Source organism: Sturnira hondurensis, unplaced genomic scaffold, assembly GCF_014824575.4.
Source record: "Sturnira hondurensis isolate 20B ecotype Veracruz unplaced genomic scaffold, ASM1482457v3 Scaffold0002638, whole genome shotgun sequence".
In the NCBI taxonomy this organism is placed as follows: Eukaryota; Metazoa; Chordata; class Mammalia; order Chiroptera; family Phyllostomidae; genus Sturnira; species Sturnira hondurensis.
Genome location: NW_028075269.1, coordinates 8,578,026 through 8,595,407, shown reverse-complemented (window position 1 = coordinate 8,595,407; position 17,382 = coordinate 8,578,026). Strand labels below are relative to the sequence as shown.

The following is a 17,382-nucleotide window of genomic DNA, read 5'->3' as shown; positions in this document are numbered from 1 at the left end:
AGAATTTATTTTTATGTTGGTCACCTCCCCAATCAGAGTTAAGTAATTTTAAACACTATTGCCCAAACCATAGATATTGGCCAAATGACTTTTTACAGAAAGGAATTCCAATCAATACCCCCCTTTAGAAAACAATATTGGCAATATGCATCAAGAATTTTAAGTGTTAAAATTTTAAGTGTTATTTCTAAATTTCTAGCCCAAGAAAGTACAGTTGACCCATGAACAGCATGGGTTTGAATTGTGCAGGCCTCCCAATAAATACAAGTTTTTCTCCCCAAAATACAGATTTTCCTCCCAATAAAAGCAGTCAGCTTTTTTATGTCTGTGCATTTCACATCCTTGGATTCACCCTCCTGCTGATCAAATACTGGTAGTATTTTCATATTCCCAACCTTGGCTCCCTGGCACAGAGCAACATAATGTGAAAATGGGTGGGATGCTGCTTCCCAAGACTGACTTTAGGCAAAAGAGCCCTGTTGTAATTGATTTCCTTTGTGTATTTCCTGTTGCTATCTATTCTTTTTCTAGTGCTCTCAAACCTCCTCATTCCTTTCTCTAGATAACCATTCTCATCCTTTTTATTTGGAGCCTCTACTGTGCTCTGTTCCTCTAAGTTGCTTGTTCTTTTTTCCCAGGATCTTTTTCTGATACAGAACTAAAATATGACTCACAGTAGACAATCTGTAGGCCTTGACAGCTGTTTGGAGAAATGTTTCTGCAGAGGGAATACCTACAAAAAGCTATCATTTACTTCCTCATGGCCGGCAGTCTGCGTGGACCTATCCTGAGTCAGGATGGAGTGATGGCTAACGTGCACCCCACAATTCCCTGGGAACCCACACAGTACCTTCTTCTAGACCAGGCAGGTGGAGTCCATCTTCCTAACGCCAGTATTTCTGAAGAGTGACCACTCACTTTCTTGAAGAGCATTCATTGAAGAAGTCAGAGGAGGTCACCATTGGATAGATCAGTGGGTGAACCTCAAAGGAAGGAAAAGACAGGACAGGAATTAATGAAAGCAGCAGTGAGAATTAGGGAGGAGATAAATCATCAATGGTGACAGCAACTGGTGGAAGTTCCTCACAGAGGAAAGAGGTAAGTAACAGAGAAAGTGGTAAATGGTTCAGAGGAAGCCCAGGAAAACGTAGAAGACTGGAGAAAGGGAAGTGACCACGATTATACTTGGTCATGTAGGCGAAGCTGCACAAACAAACACTGCAAAACTTCTGGGCTGCTGTAGAAGCTCGTTCCTCTCTGTATGACTGTTCATACGTAAGGTGGGGCTCTGGCGCCTCTGGGCAGCTCTGCCATTGTTATCATATGGTTTCCACCTATGGGTTGAAAGTGGCTGTTCCAGCTCTTGACATATTCCAGCCAGTGGGGTGGAGAAAAAGGACATGTTTTAATAGCTTTAAGGGTAAGGTCTTCAAGTTACATGTACTCACAGCTCCTTTGGCTAGAACTTTGTCTGATACATGGCTACATCCAAATGCAAGGAAATCTTGTCTTTAGCTGTATAGCATCATTATGCCCATCTAAAAACCTATTGCTACAGAGGGAAGGGAGAACTGATTTGGGGGATAACTATTCCTTCCTGCTATGGAAAAATAGAGTCAGCCGAGAACTTGAAATGGTGACCGACTTTCCTGGAGCAAAAGTGTGGGCTAGACCTAACTGAGACTGGAAAATGAATGGCTGCAGATATGAATCACTTTCTCTTCTGACTGTAACTCTGCATCTTTAAGAAACATATATTTTGGAGTTATTACATAATACCAAAGAGTACATTCTTCTTTAGCTCTTGAAATGGCATCTCTCTCTTCTTCCCTTTCATTGTTCCAAACTCTTTATTCTCTATAACTAGAAATATTCACACATCTTTCAAGGGCTGTCCACTCCCCAACAGTTTTGTTTCTTTTTCTTAAATTTTCTATTTTTATTTTTTAGGTAGAGGGGAAAGAGAGGGAGAGAAACATTGATCAATTGCTTCTCGTACCCACAACCCAGGCATGTGCCCTGACCACGAGTCAAACCGGAGACCTTTTGGTTTGTAGGCTGGTGCCCTCTCCACTGAGCCACACCAGCCAGAGCCCAGCAGTTTCACTCCATAATAAAGAGCTTATATTATTTTTAGTTCTCCTTGTCATAACTCTTGTTGATAGTGCCATCTTTTCATTTACATACTGACGTGTCTTTTTTTTCCCAAAACCTTTCCCAGGTGTGTGTGTGTGTGTATGTGTATATATTTCTTCTCCCTAAAGTGTCGTAATTTTCCTGAAGAGAAAAGCTCTCTCTAACTTCTTTTGGATTCCCCATCGTGCCTGACATAATGCTGGGGACAAAAAGCCGGTGCTCAATAGACGGTTATTCATTTGCCTTGTTTATAAAAACAAATGACACCGATGGGACCCCTTCAGAGAGTGGGTCCCCCAAAGATCTTAGATACTGAACCTGTCAGGTTCAGGTAGCTGATAAGCAGATTCAAGAACCCATAGATTGCAGGGCTGGACCATAACTAAGTGCTATTAAAGGGAGTTTGTTTTTATTTACAAAGCTTGCACTTGATGGAGATTTTACTGTAGTTGCAAAGACAGCCTTGCTTTTACACAAGTGTGAAACTCTCTATGAGAGATAATGATAGGCTTTTAATGCTGAATATAGATTACTTCTGTGTATCCAGAATCTAAATAACCAGGAAGCTCAACCAACCAGAAAAACAAAACAAATAGAGCAGACTTATTTTAAAAAGCAAACTTGCAAGAGAGGTCAGGTTTGACTTTGTGAATACCTATATAGCCACATATAGCAATGCATATTGCTGGCGATGACTGTTAATGCACTATAGGTTCCCACTGTATTTTACAGCTCATCTCCTGAAGTAGCTCTGGGTCGTGTTCAAAGGCTTAATTAATGGTCTTCAACTGAGAGGAAACTCATATAAGATTTTGGAAATTATTATGAAATAAGAACTGTTTTCAGCATAGTTGGTGGAACCATTCTCATTTTCAGAAATCTCCAGTTTCATACAGTGGGAACGTGATCATAGAGTTCTCCCTTTTAGCTTTTAGGTGCCATTAAAATCCAGGCTCGGCCGTGGTGGGTAGCTCAGTTGGTAAGAGCATCGTCCCTTTATGCTGAGGTTGTGTGTTCATTCCCCAGTCAGGACACACACAAGAAGCAACCAAAGAAGGCATAAATAAGTGAAACTACAAATTGATGTGTAAGTAAATAAATAAACAAACAAAGAAACCCTGGCTTTGTCTTAAGTAGTTTGCTAGTTATCAAAGTAACGTAAAGACACAGGCAGATGGGAATGTATCAGACAGAACAACCTGCAAGTGCACTTGTTAGTTTGTACAACATATTCCAGATATAAAGTAGAATAGTATTTGATATGCAAAAGTTACTTGATCTTTGTGAATTTAGTCTGGTAAATTATTTATTTATTTATTTATCTTTAGAGGGGAAGGGAAGGAGAGAGGGAGAGAAGTATCAATGTATGGTTGCCTCTTGTGCATCCCCTACTGGGAACTGGCCTGCAACCCAGGCATGTGCCCTGACTGGGAATTGAACAGCGACTCTCTGGTTTGCAGGCCCGTGCTCAATCCACTGGGCTACACCAGCCAGGGCAAGGCTGGTAAATTATTAATAACACCACAGTCTTCAGTGCCTTGTTTCTGTTAGGGTAAAGTTATTTAAAGTTTAAATATTAAAAGTAATTATTCACATAAACTATTAGATTTATTTTTAATATTCAGTGTAAATTGCAAAATAAATGTATCCTGAAATATTTCATACAGTGGTGCTACTGGTGAAAGACTAGAAACTGTCCTTGATGGACCCAGGTTCTTACCATGTATCTAATTTTTAACCTTTATACAGGGTTTTAGATTCATCTGTGTGTGTAGTTCCTGACTTGGAATGACTTCTTCCCCTTGTCTACAGGACATGACCTTTAGAAAACTCCAAAATTGTTCAAATCCATCAGAACTTGTTGGGCTGTTATTAAATTTCATTGAAATGGATAGTTTTTATATCATTATTTTTGCAAGAGGCCCATTTCTTTCTCCTATCCTTTTGGTTTTTTTCAGAGACTAAGTACTTAAAATTACTCTTATAAACTGATTTCTATCAAAATAAATGTATGGAATGTATTATTGTTCTGTATGAATAATGTGCTTTCACAGTTTCTGAAGAAACATCCAATTTTAAATTCATTATAGATGAATTCTAAGTGTTCTAATCTTGTGGCCCATTTTAAGTTATCTAAGATAACTTAAAAAAAAACACAAAAAATTGAAAAGCGACCAGTTAAATAAAGAGATCATAGTATAAAGCAAAAACAGTTTCTTTGGCAGCTGTAGAATGGGAATTTAATATTTACATGCATGTCTGTTAAATACTGCTGAATTAGGTTCTAATTTGCCAGAATATTTATAATTTACTAAATCAGATCCAAATCATTATATATTATATATTTTATCAATGTGATCATTACATTGTTGAAGACAATATAATTTTGACCTCCTGATTAACATTAAAAAAGACTATATCCCTTCCATTGGGACACATTTAGATTTATTTTTATTTTACTTGATTTCCAAGACTGCAAAATAGTACCTTTCTATCAAAGGCACTGGACTCCAAAGAACATGATCTAAAGTGCTTTGTCTTCCGTTTCTTTATGAAATTAATTGAACAGAGAGCACTCTGGTGGGTCCATGATTTCATTAATTATACTAGAATTGATATGCTCAATCCTGGACTCAGTTTTTGAGGGAGGAGATAGCTATCTGTCAACCAAAATACTGAAGAATTTTAAGTTTTGATCTTTTTTCCTCTGTGCCTTTGAGTGACAGCTGCCCTGGCACAGTCCCAGGGCAGGGATGCACCCGAGGGTTTTTCTTCCAGCACCAGCTACCAAATAAGTTCTGATCTTTTCAGATATGCCTAGGAGGATATTTTTACCTTTGGTCATACTCTGGGGTAAATACTCATGAAGTATTACAAATAGAATTTTACCTTAATAAAGACATTGATTTAAACAGATAAACTTGCTTTTGACCCTCATTTGGACCCTTTGTAGGGCGTGTGCGTATGTGTTTTCATGGAGGCTTTTCCAAAGCATGAGGTATTTTGTTTTATAAAATGTTTCCATTGAAATACCAATTGTGTAGCAACACCCTCTTCCACACTGGAAAGAAGAATGGAAAACGTTAAATAGAAGTAAGTTCTTAAGGGACAAGAGAAAGGCTGCCTGCAAGTGTTACATGAGTCACTGTCTCCACCTAGTGCTGGCGTTCGGGAACTAAGATTCCCAGAGTCCTTAGGGATGCTGTAAAAAGTCCTGATTTATGTTGTGCACATGTACAGTCAGTGTAGCTGGGCTTGCTAGTGCCATACAGTTATGGGTCTGTCAGCTCTTCATTTATAAAACAGAATATGAAGAGGCCCTATTGCTTTTCCATAAAAGCTCATGCTGTGCTGGAACTTGGCAGTCTAATGACTTTTGCTTTGTGTGAATGTTTATTAGCCCTGAAAGTTGAACTTGATCAGTTCCTTTTAAAGATACCCGGATGGATTGAAGTTATATAGGCACTGTAGCCAGGAAGATGAATCTTCCATCAACAACCTGTCCTTTACTTTACAGCAATGCATCAGACCAATGGACATCTAAAAGCTTGACTGAAGTGGCAGGCCCTGGATTTTCAGAACATCTATTTCAAACCCTCGGGCACACAGAAAGAGCCTAACGATTTTGGCTGCCCACCTGGAAGAAAAACCAGGAGACTGTGGTTTCGTGGGAGTGAAGTCAAGAAAGTGATCATTTGTTAGACACTGCTGTTAGTTCAGGCTGGAGAAAAGACCTTTGATTTTGGTCATGTTTAAACTGATGGCTCAGCTTCATTGGAGTTGCAGAGATGAAAATCTAATTTGAATCGGTTTATGAGGACAAGGGAGAACAGGAGATGAGTCTCTTAAGGAATCTGTTACAAAAGGACACAAGAAATAAGGCAATAACTGGAGGCAGATGTGGGGTATAGAGAAAGATTTTTTTTAAGATATCAAGCTGTCAGACATAATGCAGATGAAATGACTCAGAAGAGCCGGAGAATTAATACTTCTAGAGGAGAGAAGATAAGAATCTAGGTACAAGCAGAAGCGTTGGCTTCAGGGCACAGATAGCTCTGCAGTAGCAGAGAGGCAGGTTCTGCATTGATAAAGAACAGGTCTCTCCTGCCACCACCACCTTTTGGTGTATAACCTCCAAGAATTTTCAGCAAGTGTGTGGGAAACCTGGGCCCTCAAACATGAGTTTCAGTACTGGAGGTGGTTCTGATGAGGCCGAGCAGTCTCAGAAAATGTTCAGGCTCAGATGGCCATCATGTGTGCTAGCAGATTATGGGACTGCTTCTGTATTCTCATTCATTAATCAGTGGCTTATTATATTAATACATGTCTATCACTTTATTTCTAGATTTGGTATTACTTCACTACAGTGATTATTCTCTTGCCATCATGTTAAATTTTATTGGCTAATAATGATTTAAAAATTTAGTATATTTAATTTTAAGTAAGATTGCTGTATTATTTTTTAAATTACCAGTAACTGACTTTATTATGAAGCCTATCTCCCCTTCATGAAATGAATTAGCTAGTTTTTTGTATCTTTATGATATTTTAGAATATTTTATATTGCATGAAAATGATCTGTTCCATGACCTGTGAAGTCATATGAGCAAGGCCATGTTTTCTGTTTTATATTTGGAATCTATCAGGTATTTTTTTAATTCATGTATTTTATCAAAAATTTAGTATTGAGCCCTGAGCAGCTTGGCTCAGTAGTAGGTTGGAACCTTGTCCCATAACCGAAAGGTTGCAGGTTCAGTTTCTGGTCAGGGCACACACCTAGGCTGTGGGTCTAGTCCGCCTTTGGGGTGAGAACCATGCGTGGTCTGGGTGCAGAGGAGAGGCAGACAGTTGGTGCTTCTCTCTCACATCAGTGTTTCTCTCTCTCCCTCTCTTTCTTCCAAAAAGCAGTGAAAAATGTCCTTGGTGAGGATAAAAAAATAATAATAATAAAGAAAATTTTCATTGATTAATATACACATGCAGAATATACTCTTAATCTCCATTATAGATATTTAGCTCAATTTTTCTATTTAGTTTGTATTATATTTTTATTAATTTAGACTTATATGCAAAAGGGTTGGTATTTTATTTATTTTGAAAACATTTCTTTAAACCATTCTACTGATGTCCTAATTTTTAAATTATTTATTTCTATTTGAATATTTATTTTTTCCTTTTATCTGTTTTCCATAAGGTAATTTAAATAAATTAAAATAAATTGAGTTTAATACTTTATTAATTTTCCTCCTCAAGTTCTTAATAAATAAGCATTTACCATTTGAGGAGGAAAATTAATAAAGTATTAAACTCATAGTTCTTAATAAATAAGCATTTACCATTATGAACTTACCTTTGACTATAATTCTAAGATGTACCCTTTAAGTTTTTATTATTGTTCTTTTTGTGGCTTTCTAAATAGTGCTGGTCATGTTATTTTTTTTCCTATCTCGTATAATAGTATTTTGGGAGGGAGAATGTGTTTTTAATATTATCTTGTGATTCAAATGGTAAATTTTAAACTTTCATTTATTTCTAATTTTCTTTTATCGTTTGTCACAAAGATTGACTTGTTCAATTTTCATTTTAAAGCTGTAATTGAAGTTTATTTGGTTAGTGGCAAATATTATAAATGTTCTAAAATTATTGAGAAAGAGGTATTTTCTTTTAACAGACTATAATGTATCTTAAAAGTCATACTTGCATTCATTACTTGTAACAGTGAGATATTTTATTTTTATTTTAGTTGTATTTATTTCTTTGATTTTATGAAAATTATTTTGATTTTTATTAAGTTTATTGGGATGACATTGGTTAATAAGGTCATATGGGTTTCGAGTACGCATTTCTGTGATACATGATCTGTATATATATTGTGTGCTCACCATGCAAAGTCAGACATTTTGGATCTTGATTTGTTACTTGAAGAAAAAATTGATCTAGTAGATTGTAATCTAGTAGGCCATCTAGGTTGGTTTCTCTTTGAATGTCTAAAAAGAAAAATAAAATAGAAGAATTTGCTTGGGTTTTGCTTGAATTTTTTGTTAGTATTGTTATTTATGTCGTAGTTATTATAAAATGACTATTACTCTAACTTATCTGCCTCAGATTCCACCATCAATTATAATATTGCCAATTTTTCTTTATTTTTTAAAAATTATTCTTTTACTTTAATATGACTTCTATTTGTGTCTCTTGTACATGGTAAACTATCAGATTTGGGTTTTTAATTCTTTGCCTAGTTCATAATGAGTACTCAATAAATATTTCGAGAAGTGATAGTTTGCCTTGTTAAATTTCTTTTGTCTTTTATTTTTCTTAGGTGGGCCATCAAACACACAGGGACCAGTAAGCCAGACCAGTGGAAGCATTCCAGGGTTGAAAACCCTCTCTGGAACAAGCTTACCTACATGTGGCCAGTCCTTCCCAGCGGCCAACTGAATGAGGTTGTATTGCCTAGTATAAGACATGGTTGTTGATACTTAAGAGTTAAGGCCCAATGTTTATAACATTTTCCATGCAGCTTTTGATTTGCAGCTGTTAGGTGCAAGAGATTAATTAATTCTGTTGTTGTGTCAATTAATGGGAAACATGCATTTAAGTCTTCCTTTATGGAGATGAATGTATTTTTTCTTGTATGTCATTACATTTTACTTCCTGTATTTTGAAATTTAATTCTTAGATGCACAAACACACTGAGAAATAGTGTGTCTCCATGGTGAATTGAAATGTTATCATCGTGTAGACCCTCTCAAGCTCTAGCAAAAGCCTCAATTATTCAATACTAACAGAAATATTTCAGCTTTTTTTGGTTGTTTGCCTAGTATTTCTTATTTTTACCCTTTTACTTTCCTTATTTGTATATTCTTCTGTTTAGGATGTCTCCAATAATCAGCATATAGTTCGTGTCAAAAAACAATCTGAGCATCTTGATCTCTATGTAAGGATTTGGTCTTTCTAGTTATTGTAATGACATATATTTAATACTTTATATTTTTTCTGATTTTTCTGTTTCACTATTTTCTCCATTCTCACTTTTTGATTCAGTTGTTTTCTTGTATTTTTTTCATCTACTAGTTTGGAAATGATATTCTCTATTTCTACTCTTTATTTTTGTTATTAATCTAAACATTTTAACTTGCACATGTAAATGATCAAAATCTAAAATTCACAAATATATTTACTCTTCTCTCAGATAACTGAGAACATTAGAGTACTTTAACTTCAATCATTTCATTTGTAACTTATACTCTATTATTGTCATGTATTCTAATGTTATCTTTTAAAAATTTTCCACAAGAAATTTTTTTGTGTGTAGCCGGTATGTACTTAGATTTACCCTAAAGTTCTCTTCTTACTTCTTATAAATTCCTCTTACATCTCAGTCTTTCCAGCTGCTGTTGCTTTCCTTGTGCCTAGCGTGCCCTTCTCATAGTTGATGGTAGCGAACTTCATTTCTCCTCACCTGAGACGGGTTCATTTTGCCCTCATTCTGAAGCCAACCCCACTGACTTCCACCTCTCTTGTGAGCATGGAGGAGTCAGCTCTCACTGCAAATGTTCTTCCTTTGAGGGCGGTCTGTCTTTTCTCTCTGACAGCTTTTAAAACCATCCCTTTTCTTTGGTATTCTAAAGTTACACCTTAATGTGTCCGAAACCAGATTTCTTTTTATTTATCCTGCTGGGGGTTCTTGAATTTATGAATTGGCATCTTGCATCATTTCTGAAAATTATCACTCACGATCTCTTCAAGTATTTTTTCTCCTGTTTCCCCTTGCTCCATTTTTCTAATTGAAAGCCCTGACTGGCTGCATGCTAGACCTCATTTTGATCTCCATGTCTCTTAACCTCTCTTTCATACTTTCCTCTTTCCGATGCATTTTTGCATCATATTTTCAGACATTTTTCTTTCAGGTTATTAATTTTCTATTTATTTCTATCTATTGTGTTTTGTAATCCGAGTGAGGGTAATCCTCTAGTGTGAAGGTTATTTTTCTCTTTCACACAGAGGAAGTGTTTGAGATGCTCTGTTTTACTTAAACCACCGAGAGAGATAGTCACTTCCATTTGCCTTTTCAATGGTATTTATCCTACTGCGATTTTGTTTTATAAGCAGGGAGGTTCTCCTGTTAGGCTTCCCAACTTCGCTGGGTCCTAAAAATTCCTTCCTGTGCCCTTCCCCTGAGGGACGATGGAAGCAGAGATTCAATGGAGTTTGGATAATTCCCTGAAGATAAAGTCCAGTTTCAGCATCCTGTTTACTTCTCTGGATCTCTAAACTGTCTTGCTTTATTACTAGGTCAATGATATATTCTAAAAGATTTTTTTAAATATTTTATTCTGATTTTTTAGTTGTTTGGTCATATTTTATGGCTTCAATCAAGTATTTTTTTTCTTTACCTTGAAGTTACAATACCCTGTGCCTCTCCACTGACTGAATCAGATTCTTAACCCTTTAGGGGAAGGGCTGATGGGGTCTGAAACCAGGAAGTCATTGCATCGTGCCCCAAACACCCATCTATGTAAGACTGCAGTGAAGCAACAGTCTAGAACACTGAGTTTTGTTGGAAGAGAAAGGAGTTCTTCAAAATACCAGAGCCTGTATATTGGGTAACTTGAGCCAGTGGCTAGGTGAATTATGTGTCTAAGGTTCAGGGTTTGTAGCAATATGAGAGTCAACATGGAGGCCAAGGTGGAGGGGGCCACAGGACAACCAATAGACCCAGCATTAGATGAAGAAAAAAAAACAAGAATTATTCTAACTATGACTTACTTCATAGGTTCAGGAAGGGCAGAGGCCAAAAGCCAGGGTGTGGGAAGAATAACTTATCTCCTCAACTGGGAGTGAGCAGGTGCCAGCAGGTTGTCCAGTGGCCAAAGAGGGCAAGAAGCACATCCTCAGAGGCCTGTCAATGTCAAAAACAAGTAGCCAGATAGAGGCCATGGTCCACTTTTCCCAATGGTATCGAACTTTCATCTATACCCAAAAACCACAGTGAGAAAGGGGAAAGGAAAGGTGTATTGTTGAGGGCAAACACCAGTTCTGGTATGAAGTTTGAACCTTCAGTTTGGTTGAATATGTATACAAAATACAGAGCTAAAAAACAAACAAACAAAAAAGACTTTTCCAAATTTGCAGAAACTGGGGCACCCGTCATTAGACTATCAAGTTTCCCACCCATGTAACAGGATGGGGAAAGCCAGGGCTGCCTCAGAAGTAGTGTGCTTTCACATGGGGAGGGACGGGAAGTTATAAGACTGCAAATTTAACAGATACTGTGCTTACCTGTCTTAACGTTGGTATACAAGTAAAGTAGTTCAGTTAATTCATTAATTTAAATAGTGAATGGTAATTATATTAGGAAACCTAAGTTAACCGGGTTCCTTTTAACCTTTAAAAAATTAAAAGTTTGCCAGTAGTCTGGGATTTGATGACTAAATAAGCTTAGAGATGAAAATGGACCACTCCAAAGTTCTCTAGCCATTCAAATAGAACAGCAGTTTTTGGATGGAGTGAATAAGAAGTAGGCCCTCATGTGTAAACCAAGGGGAAAGGACTAAGGCATTAAATTAGCTGAGGTGAGACAAATAGATTGTATGTGGCAAGAAGACTCAGCCTAAGAGCTCTGTTACTTCTTGAAATATTTGAGGAAGACAAGGAAATACTTACCAGGCAGGGAACTCAGTTCTCACTCAAATTAAATGTGATCTATTTCACTTAAAATCTGGATTTACCTTATCTGAAGGAACCATATTTTCTCGCAATTCCATTTCCATATAATTTATTTCTTAAGTAAAGATATCATTTTATTTGTGTATAGTTAAATGCAATTACTTTTTCTTAAGAAGACTTCCCATTTAAATAAATCATAATGAAAAATGTGATGTATTGTAGGATTCAGAGAACTATGGTCACTGTAAGCATATGTATTAATTTTATTCTAGCTTTAATCTTCCAACTTTACGATAATACTTATCTAATCATTAATTATTATAATTTATACAATGCAGATAGAGCAAGGAAGGAGAGAAACATGATCTCTACCTTCATGGAGTTTATAGTTTAAGAAATATAGGCTGTGAGTCGAAAGGAAGGGACTGGAAAAGGAAGAAGGCAGACTTGGTGAATAGAGGCCAAAGAAGGGAGAAAGAAGACACTCGCGTGACAAGTTTGGTGTCCCAGGAATCAAGGCTATTTGTTGAGCCAATCCACTCACGATAAGGTCAGTATGAGAGGAAAGGTAGACAGGCTGATTGAATGAGCCTGAAAATGAAGTCAAAATATTGACTCTAAGAAAACCACCTAAGAAACACTATCCTAAGTGAGACACATTCTTCTGTTAACTCCCTGGTAAGAACTTTTCAAAGCAGATTGAAAAACAAGGGAAGAGACTGGGAAATAGGGACAACAGGAGTTATTTTGTGGTGACTGAGATGACGTTAAAGCTAAAATATTTGCCTCCCAGTGGTGGCAGTGGGTCTGAGAGCTGACTCCATGCTGTTCTAGCTGTTACATATTATTCACCCTGAAGGGCAATCAACAGCATGTTTTGTAAGCAAGGCACATTTTGTGTCTTAGGATACCTGTATTTTATTTTTTAAAATATAAAAGTTTATTTATCTTTAGAGGGGAAGGGAAGGAGAGAAGGAGAGAAAGATCAATGTATGGTTGCCTCTCCTGTGTCCCCTGCTGGGAACTGGCCTGCAACCCAGGCATGTGCCCTGACTGGGAATCGAACCGCGATCGTGTGGTTCACAGGCCCGCGCTCAATCCACTGAGCTACACCAGCCAGGGTGATACCTGTATTTTAAAAATATGGCAAGACCTCCTAAAAATAAGATTAATGAATTTGTTTTTTCCGTGATGAAATTCACTGGAACAATTTCCAGGAACTCAAATTATTTTTTCACCTCCTGGAGAAATGTTGTAAATTGAGAAGTTGTATTTCTAACCATGTAAAGGGAAGGAGCAAAGGATTTTCAGATTCCAAAATGAAATCATTACAAAAAGTGAGGCTAAAGAAGCTTAGAATTTTGGAATGAGCAACTGAATAGTGATTTTTTTAATTTCTAAAATTACTGAATTAAAATATATCCATCTGGAGGGGTACATGTTAAACAAAAAAAGTTTAAAAGTGCACATTTTATTAATGTGTCAAGATATGGTGATAATTAACTGTAACTATACAGGGGAATAATGGATATGGAGGAAGGCCCAAGAGAGAAAATTAAGGAATCATTCATTTATTAATAATAAATACATGAAGGAAGGCCAGTGTGATTAAGAATTTAGATCATTGGTTGAGAGCTGGACTCCCAAAGAAGCACAGGGGGCCTCAGGTTGTGAGAGAGGGATGAGAAAGGTAAAGCAGATTATCCATGGAAACAAGCACCATGGTCCAGCAACGTCTTCTGAGGATGCAGCTGTGCCATGGAGCGGTGTGAACACAGAGAAAATGACTAAAAAAATGAATGGGAACAAGAATTTCCATGGAGAAAACAGAGGGGCAGGAAATAACACTCCAGTAGGCTTAATCCATGGGTGGGTTTTTTTTTGTCCTTCATTTTCCTGACACCATATTGCCCTATCTGTATGAAGAACCTTCCATAAACCAAAGACCACGTGCCTTGGTCTGTGTTGGTCTAACATGCCAGCACATCTCTCAAACCCAGATGTACCTTTTTCTTTGTCACGTTCATAGGACACTGCCCAGGCACCAGGACCAGCTCTGTAGTGATGGAGCTTTTTGCCTGCTCAACACGAATTGCCCTTTTTGGGTATTTGTACCCATATCCCCTTTAGGAAACGTCTTCCACTTTTAAATTCATGAGATTATGGTGCTTTTGCCTGGGCTTCTCAGAAAGCAGAGCCTGCAGCAAAAGGCTTATGTGCTACTACTTTCTTAGGAAATGGGTCCCCGGGAGCAACAGTAAGGGAAACACAGGGAAGGAAGGAGAGCCAAAGTGAGAATGTGTTATCAAACTGTCCCCCAGGGAGCCATTTATACAGTGTTCTTAGGAGAGTGTGTCCTGGGGGAGAAAGAAGGAAGAATTTCTCCACCAGCTTCCATCCCTCATTGGTCGAAGGTTTGCCCAAGGGCACACACCAGGGATGGGTCGAGATTCAAATGCAGGAATTCTGGGTCTCAGAGCCCAAACTCTTGGCCATTCACAGGATGTTCTCATGGATCTTGATCAGTGATAAGGAGAAAATAGACGCAAACTTAGGGGATAGGGAGTGTTGGGGGGGTGGGGCAGGACAAGGCAGGGTTTGGAAATTTTTGATTGGCCTGGGAAGGCTTTTTGGAGGTAATGTTTGAGTAAAGTCCTGAAGAACAAGCAAATCCAGGGAACGTGCGTGCCAGGAAACACGGAGATGCTGAGGTGGTGTTTTTGAGGAACAATGGGATGAGTGTGGTGGCAGCCGTGTGCGTCAGGGGAAAGCAGCAGGAAATGAGGCCACACAAAGAAGCTGGGTGCAGATCACACAGAGCCTCGGGCCATTGTAAGACCTTTGGCTCTTCCTCTGAGATGGGAAGCCATTTCAGGGCTTGGAACAGAAAAGTGATCTGATCACTAGACTAATAGGACAAAAGGGGCTAAGGTAGAAGCAGGAATAAGCAGTTAGAAGGCTTTTGCAAACCCTAGGGGAGGGGAAGTAATGTCTTGGACCAAGGTGATGGGACTGCGGGTGATAAAATGTAGCTGGGTCCTTGGTATGTTTTGAAAGTGAAAGAGAATTTTGCTTCTTATTAATTTAGAAATAAATAACTAAGTAAATAGTTAGAAAACTTCTTATATTGGTAAATTGAAAAAGATATTTTAACTAATTAGACAATTAAGAAATCATAATGAAAATTTTAAAAGCAAATATTTAAAAACAAAGAAAATGTGCCTAAAGCATACTTGAAGGAAATTTACAACCTTAAATACTTACATTGAGAAAAAAGAGAGGTTAAAAATCAATGAGATTGCATTCAACTTGAGAAGTAAGGAAAATAATAGTGGGATGAGCTCAAAGAATTAGAAGAAAGGAAATAATAAGTTAGGGAAGAAATCAATATATGATACATATGAAACAGCATCAACAAAGTCAAAAATCATTTCTTAAAAATATTAATAAAATGGATATACCTTGCTAAACTGGTTAACAAAAAAAGAGTAAAGGTAAATAATATTAGGGATTAAAGATATAAATATAGATGCTGAGAGATTTAAAAAATAATACAAATACGTTATAAGTAGCTTCATGGTAAATAATATACATAAATAAAATAGTCAATTTCCTGGGTAAAAGTAATTTCACAAATGGAATGAAGAAGGAATTGAAAGCCAGAACAGCCAAGTAATCAAGAAGAAAGAAAATCAGCAGTTAAAATGTCTTCACAAGGAGAGCCCCACGTCCAAATAGTCTGATTGGCAAATTCTAAACATGTAAGAAACAAATATTCAGAAACATTATCAAAGAAGCAAGACTTCCCAATTTCTTTTATGAGGCTAAGGCAAATTTGTTGCGAAACCTTGATGAAGATAGTATAAGAAAATTACGTTATTTTATTTATGAACCTACATGCAGAAATCCTAAGGAAAATATCAGCAAATTGAATTCAGCAATCTCTTAAAAAGATAATGCACTGTGACTAATTTTGATGGATTTAGAAATGCAAGATTTTAGAACTTAAGTTTTTTCTTAACTTTTAAAGTTTAGAACTTTAAAAATCAATTAATGTGATTAACACACAGCCAATGACAAGACAGATAATCATATCAGCACGTTTCAATAAATGCAGGGAAGAGAGCCAGCTTCCAAAGAGTGCATGGTACGCAACTGGGATAGAGAAAGTAACAAATTGGAGAAAATAAAACACACAGAAACAGACCCACACTTACATGGAATTGTGATATTTACCAGATGGTTACTGCAGATTAATGGAGAATTAATTGCTGCCAGGACAATTGTTTACACAGATAGAAAAAGAAAGCAAGAAAGAGCTTGGAATTCTGATCATCCCTTTCCTCGTTTACGCCTCTTCCACAAACATCTGTTTTTGAGAATGGCAATACCAGTCACCCAAGCTGCACACCTGGGAGCTACTCTTATGTCCTTTTATTCTTCCTAACATCATGTTCTGTTAATCCTCACATCTGATACATACAGCGCCCCATCATTTTACCCCCCTTTACTGCGTGGACTCCTACTAAGGCGTCAGGTCGATTACGTGGATTACGTGGCATTTCTGGGTTTGGTTCTCCATCACACCTCACGCATACCCTTTTGCTATTGTACTTACACTATTTAATTGCCGGTTTATTTCTAGGTAAGTTTCTGAGTGCCTACTAGAAATTCCTGGTGGAAGAGTATCCTATCTTGTTCATAGTTTTATTTCCAATGTCTGGCACTGCGCCTGGAATATAGTAAACAACATTTGGATAATGTATGAATTAATACATAAATGAATACAAATTAACTGAATCCTAGTACTGAAGCATCTGAAATTTGTTTTATTATCTCACTATGTTTTATTGAGTGTTCCCCAAATACATTATTCTTTGCCAAGTAGATTTACTTTAAGATAATATTATTTCAGGTTGTAAAACCACTTTTCAGACCTTCTTAATTTCCTCATATTAAAGATATTTCACATATGAACAGAGTTGATTCAGTTCTATTTTCCTAGAATGATATTTCTCTGAAAGGGAATAGATCTTCCATGTCGTAGCACAACACAGGTTTTACCTACACTTAAAAAATTACGATCCTTCTTCTTTATTCAAATAAAACATTAACTAGACTGGTCTGGAATATGTTAGGTGCCAATACATGTTTGATGGATGAAGGAAAGATTAAAAGTATGAGCAGTGTGTTACATTTGTGTTACATTGAGAAGTAACTCTTATTTATTGACCATGTTTTTTGTCATTTCTTTCTGAAGGAGTTTGATTGGCCGATAGAAGGAATGCTTGTCCCAAACAGTCCCTCCATGAAGAAACCCACCCGTACGTCACCGGGGCAGTTTGTCCCTGTGAGGCTCAGAGTTTTGAGGAACGGAGACAAGAATAAAAGCAAAGCCCTTGTTATAATCAGTCCAGACTCCTCACCTGGACGGAAAATGCGGTGAGAACAGCGTGCTCATTTTTCTCATTAAATGCACCATCTGATTTCTACAGATTTTTGTCTTCTACGTTATAGATGTTTCCCTGAGAGAATCCTGTGTTTATTTTTGTAAAGGGCTCCCATGTTGATATTTGG

General features: G+C 37.2%; 1 protein-coding gene across 1 annotated transcript in view; it reads left to right on the top strand.

The window, feature by feature from the left end:
• DCDC1 (doublecortin domain containing 1) overlaps window positions 1-17,382 on the top strand; it is a 380,146-nt gene that overhangs the window by 305,310 nt on the left and 57,454 nt on the right. The window contains exons 19-20 of the mRNA XM_037040449.1: window positions 8,456-8,579; window positions 17,066-17,247. Coding sequence (XP_036896344.1) covers window positions 8,456-8,579; window positions 17,066-17,247 — 306 coding nt within the window. The remainder of the gene's footprint in view (window positions 1-8,455; window positions 8,580-17,065; window positions 17,248-17,382) is intronic.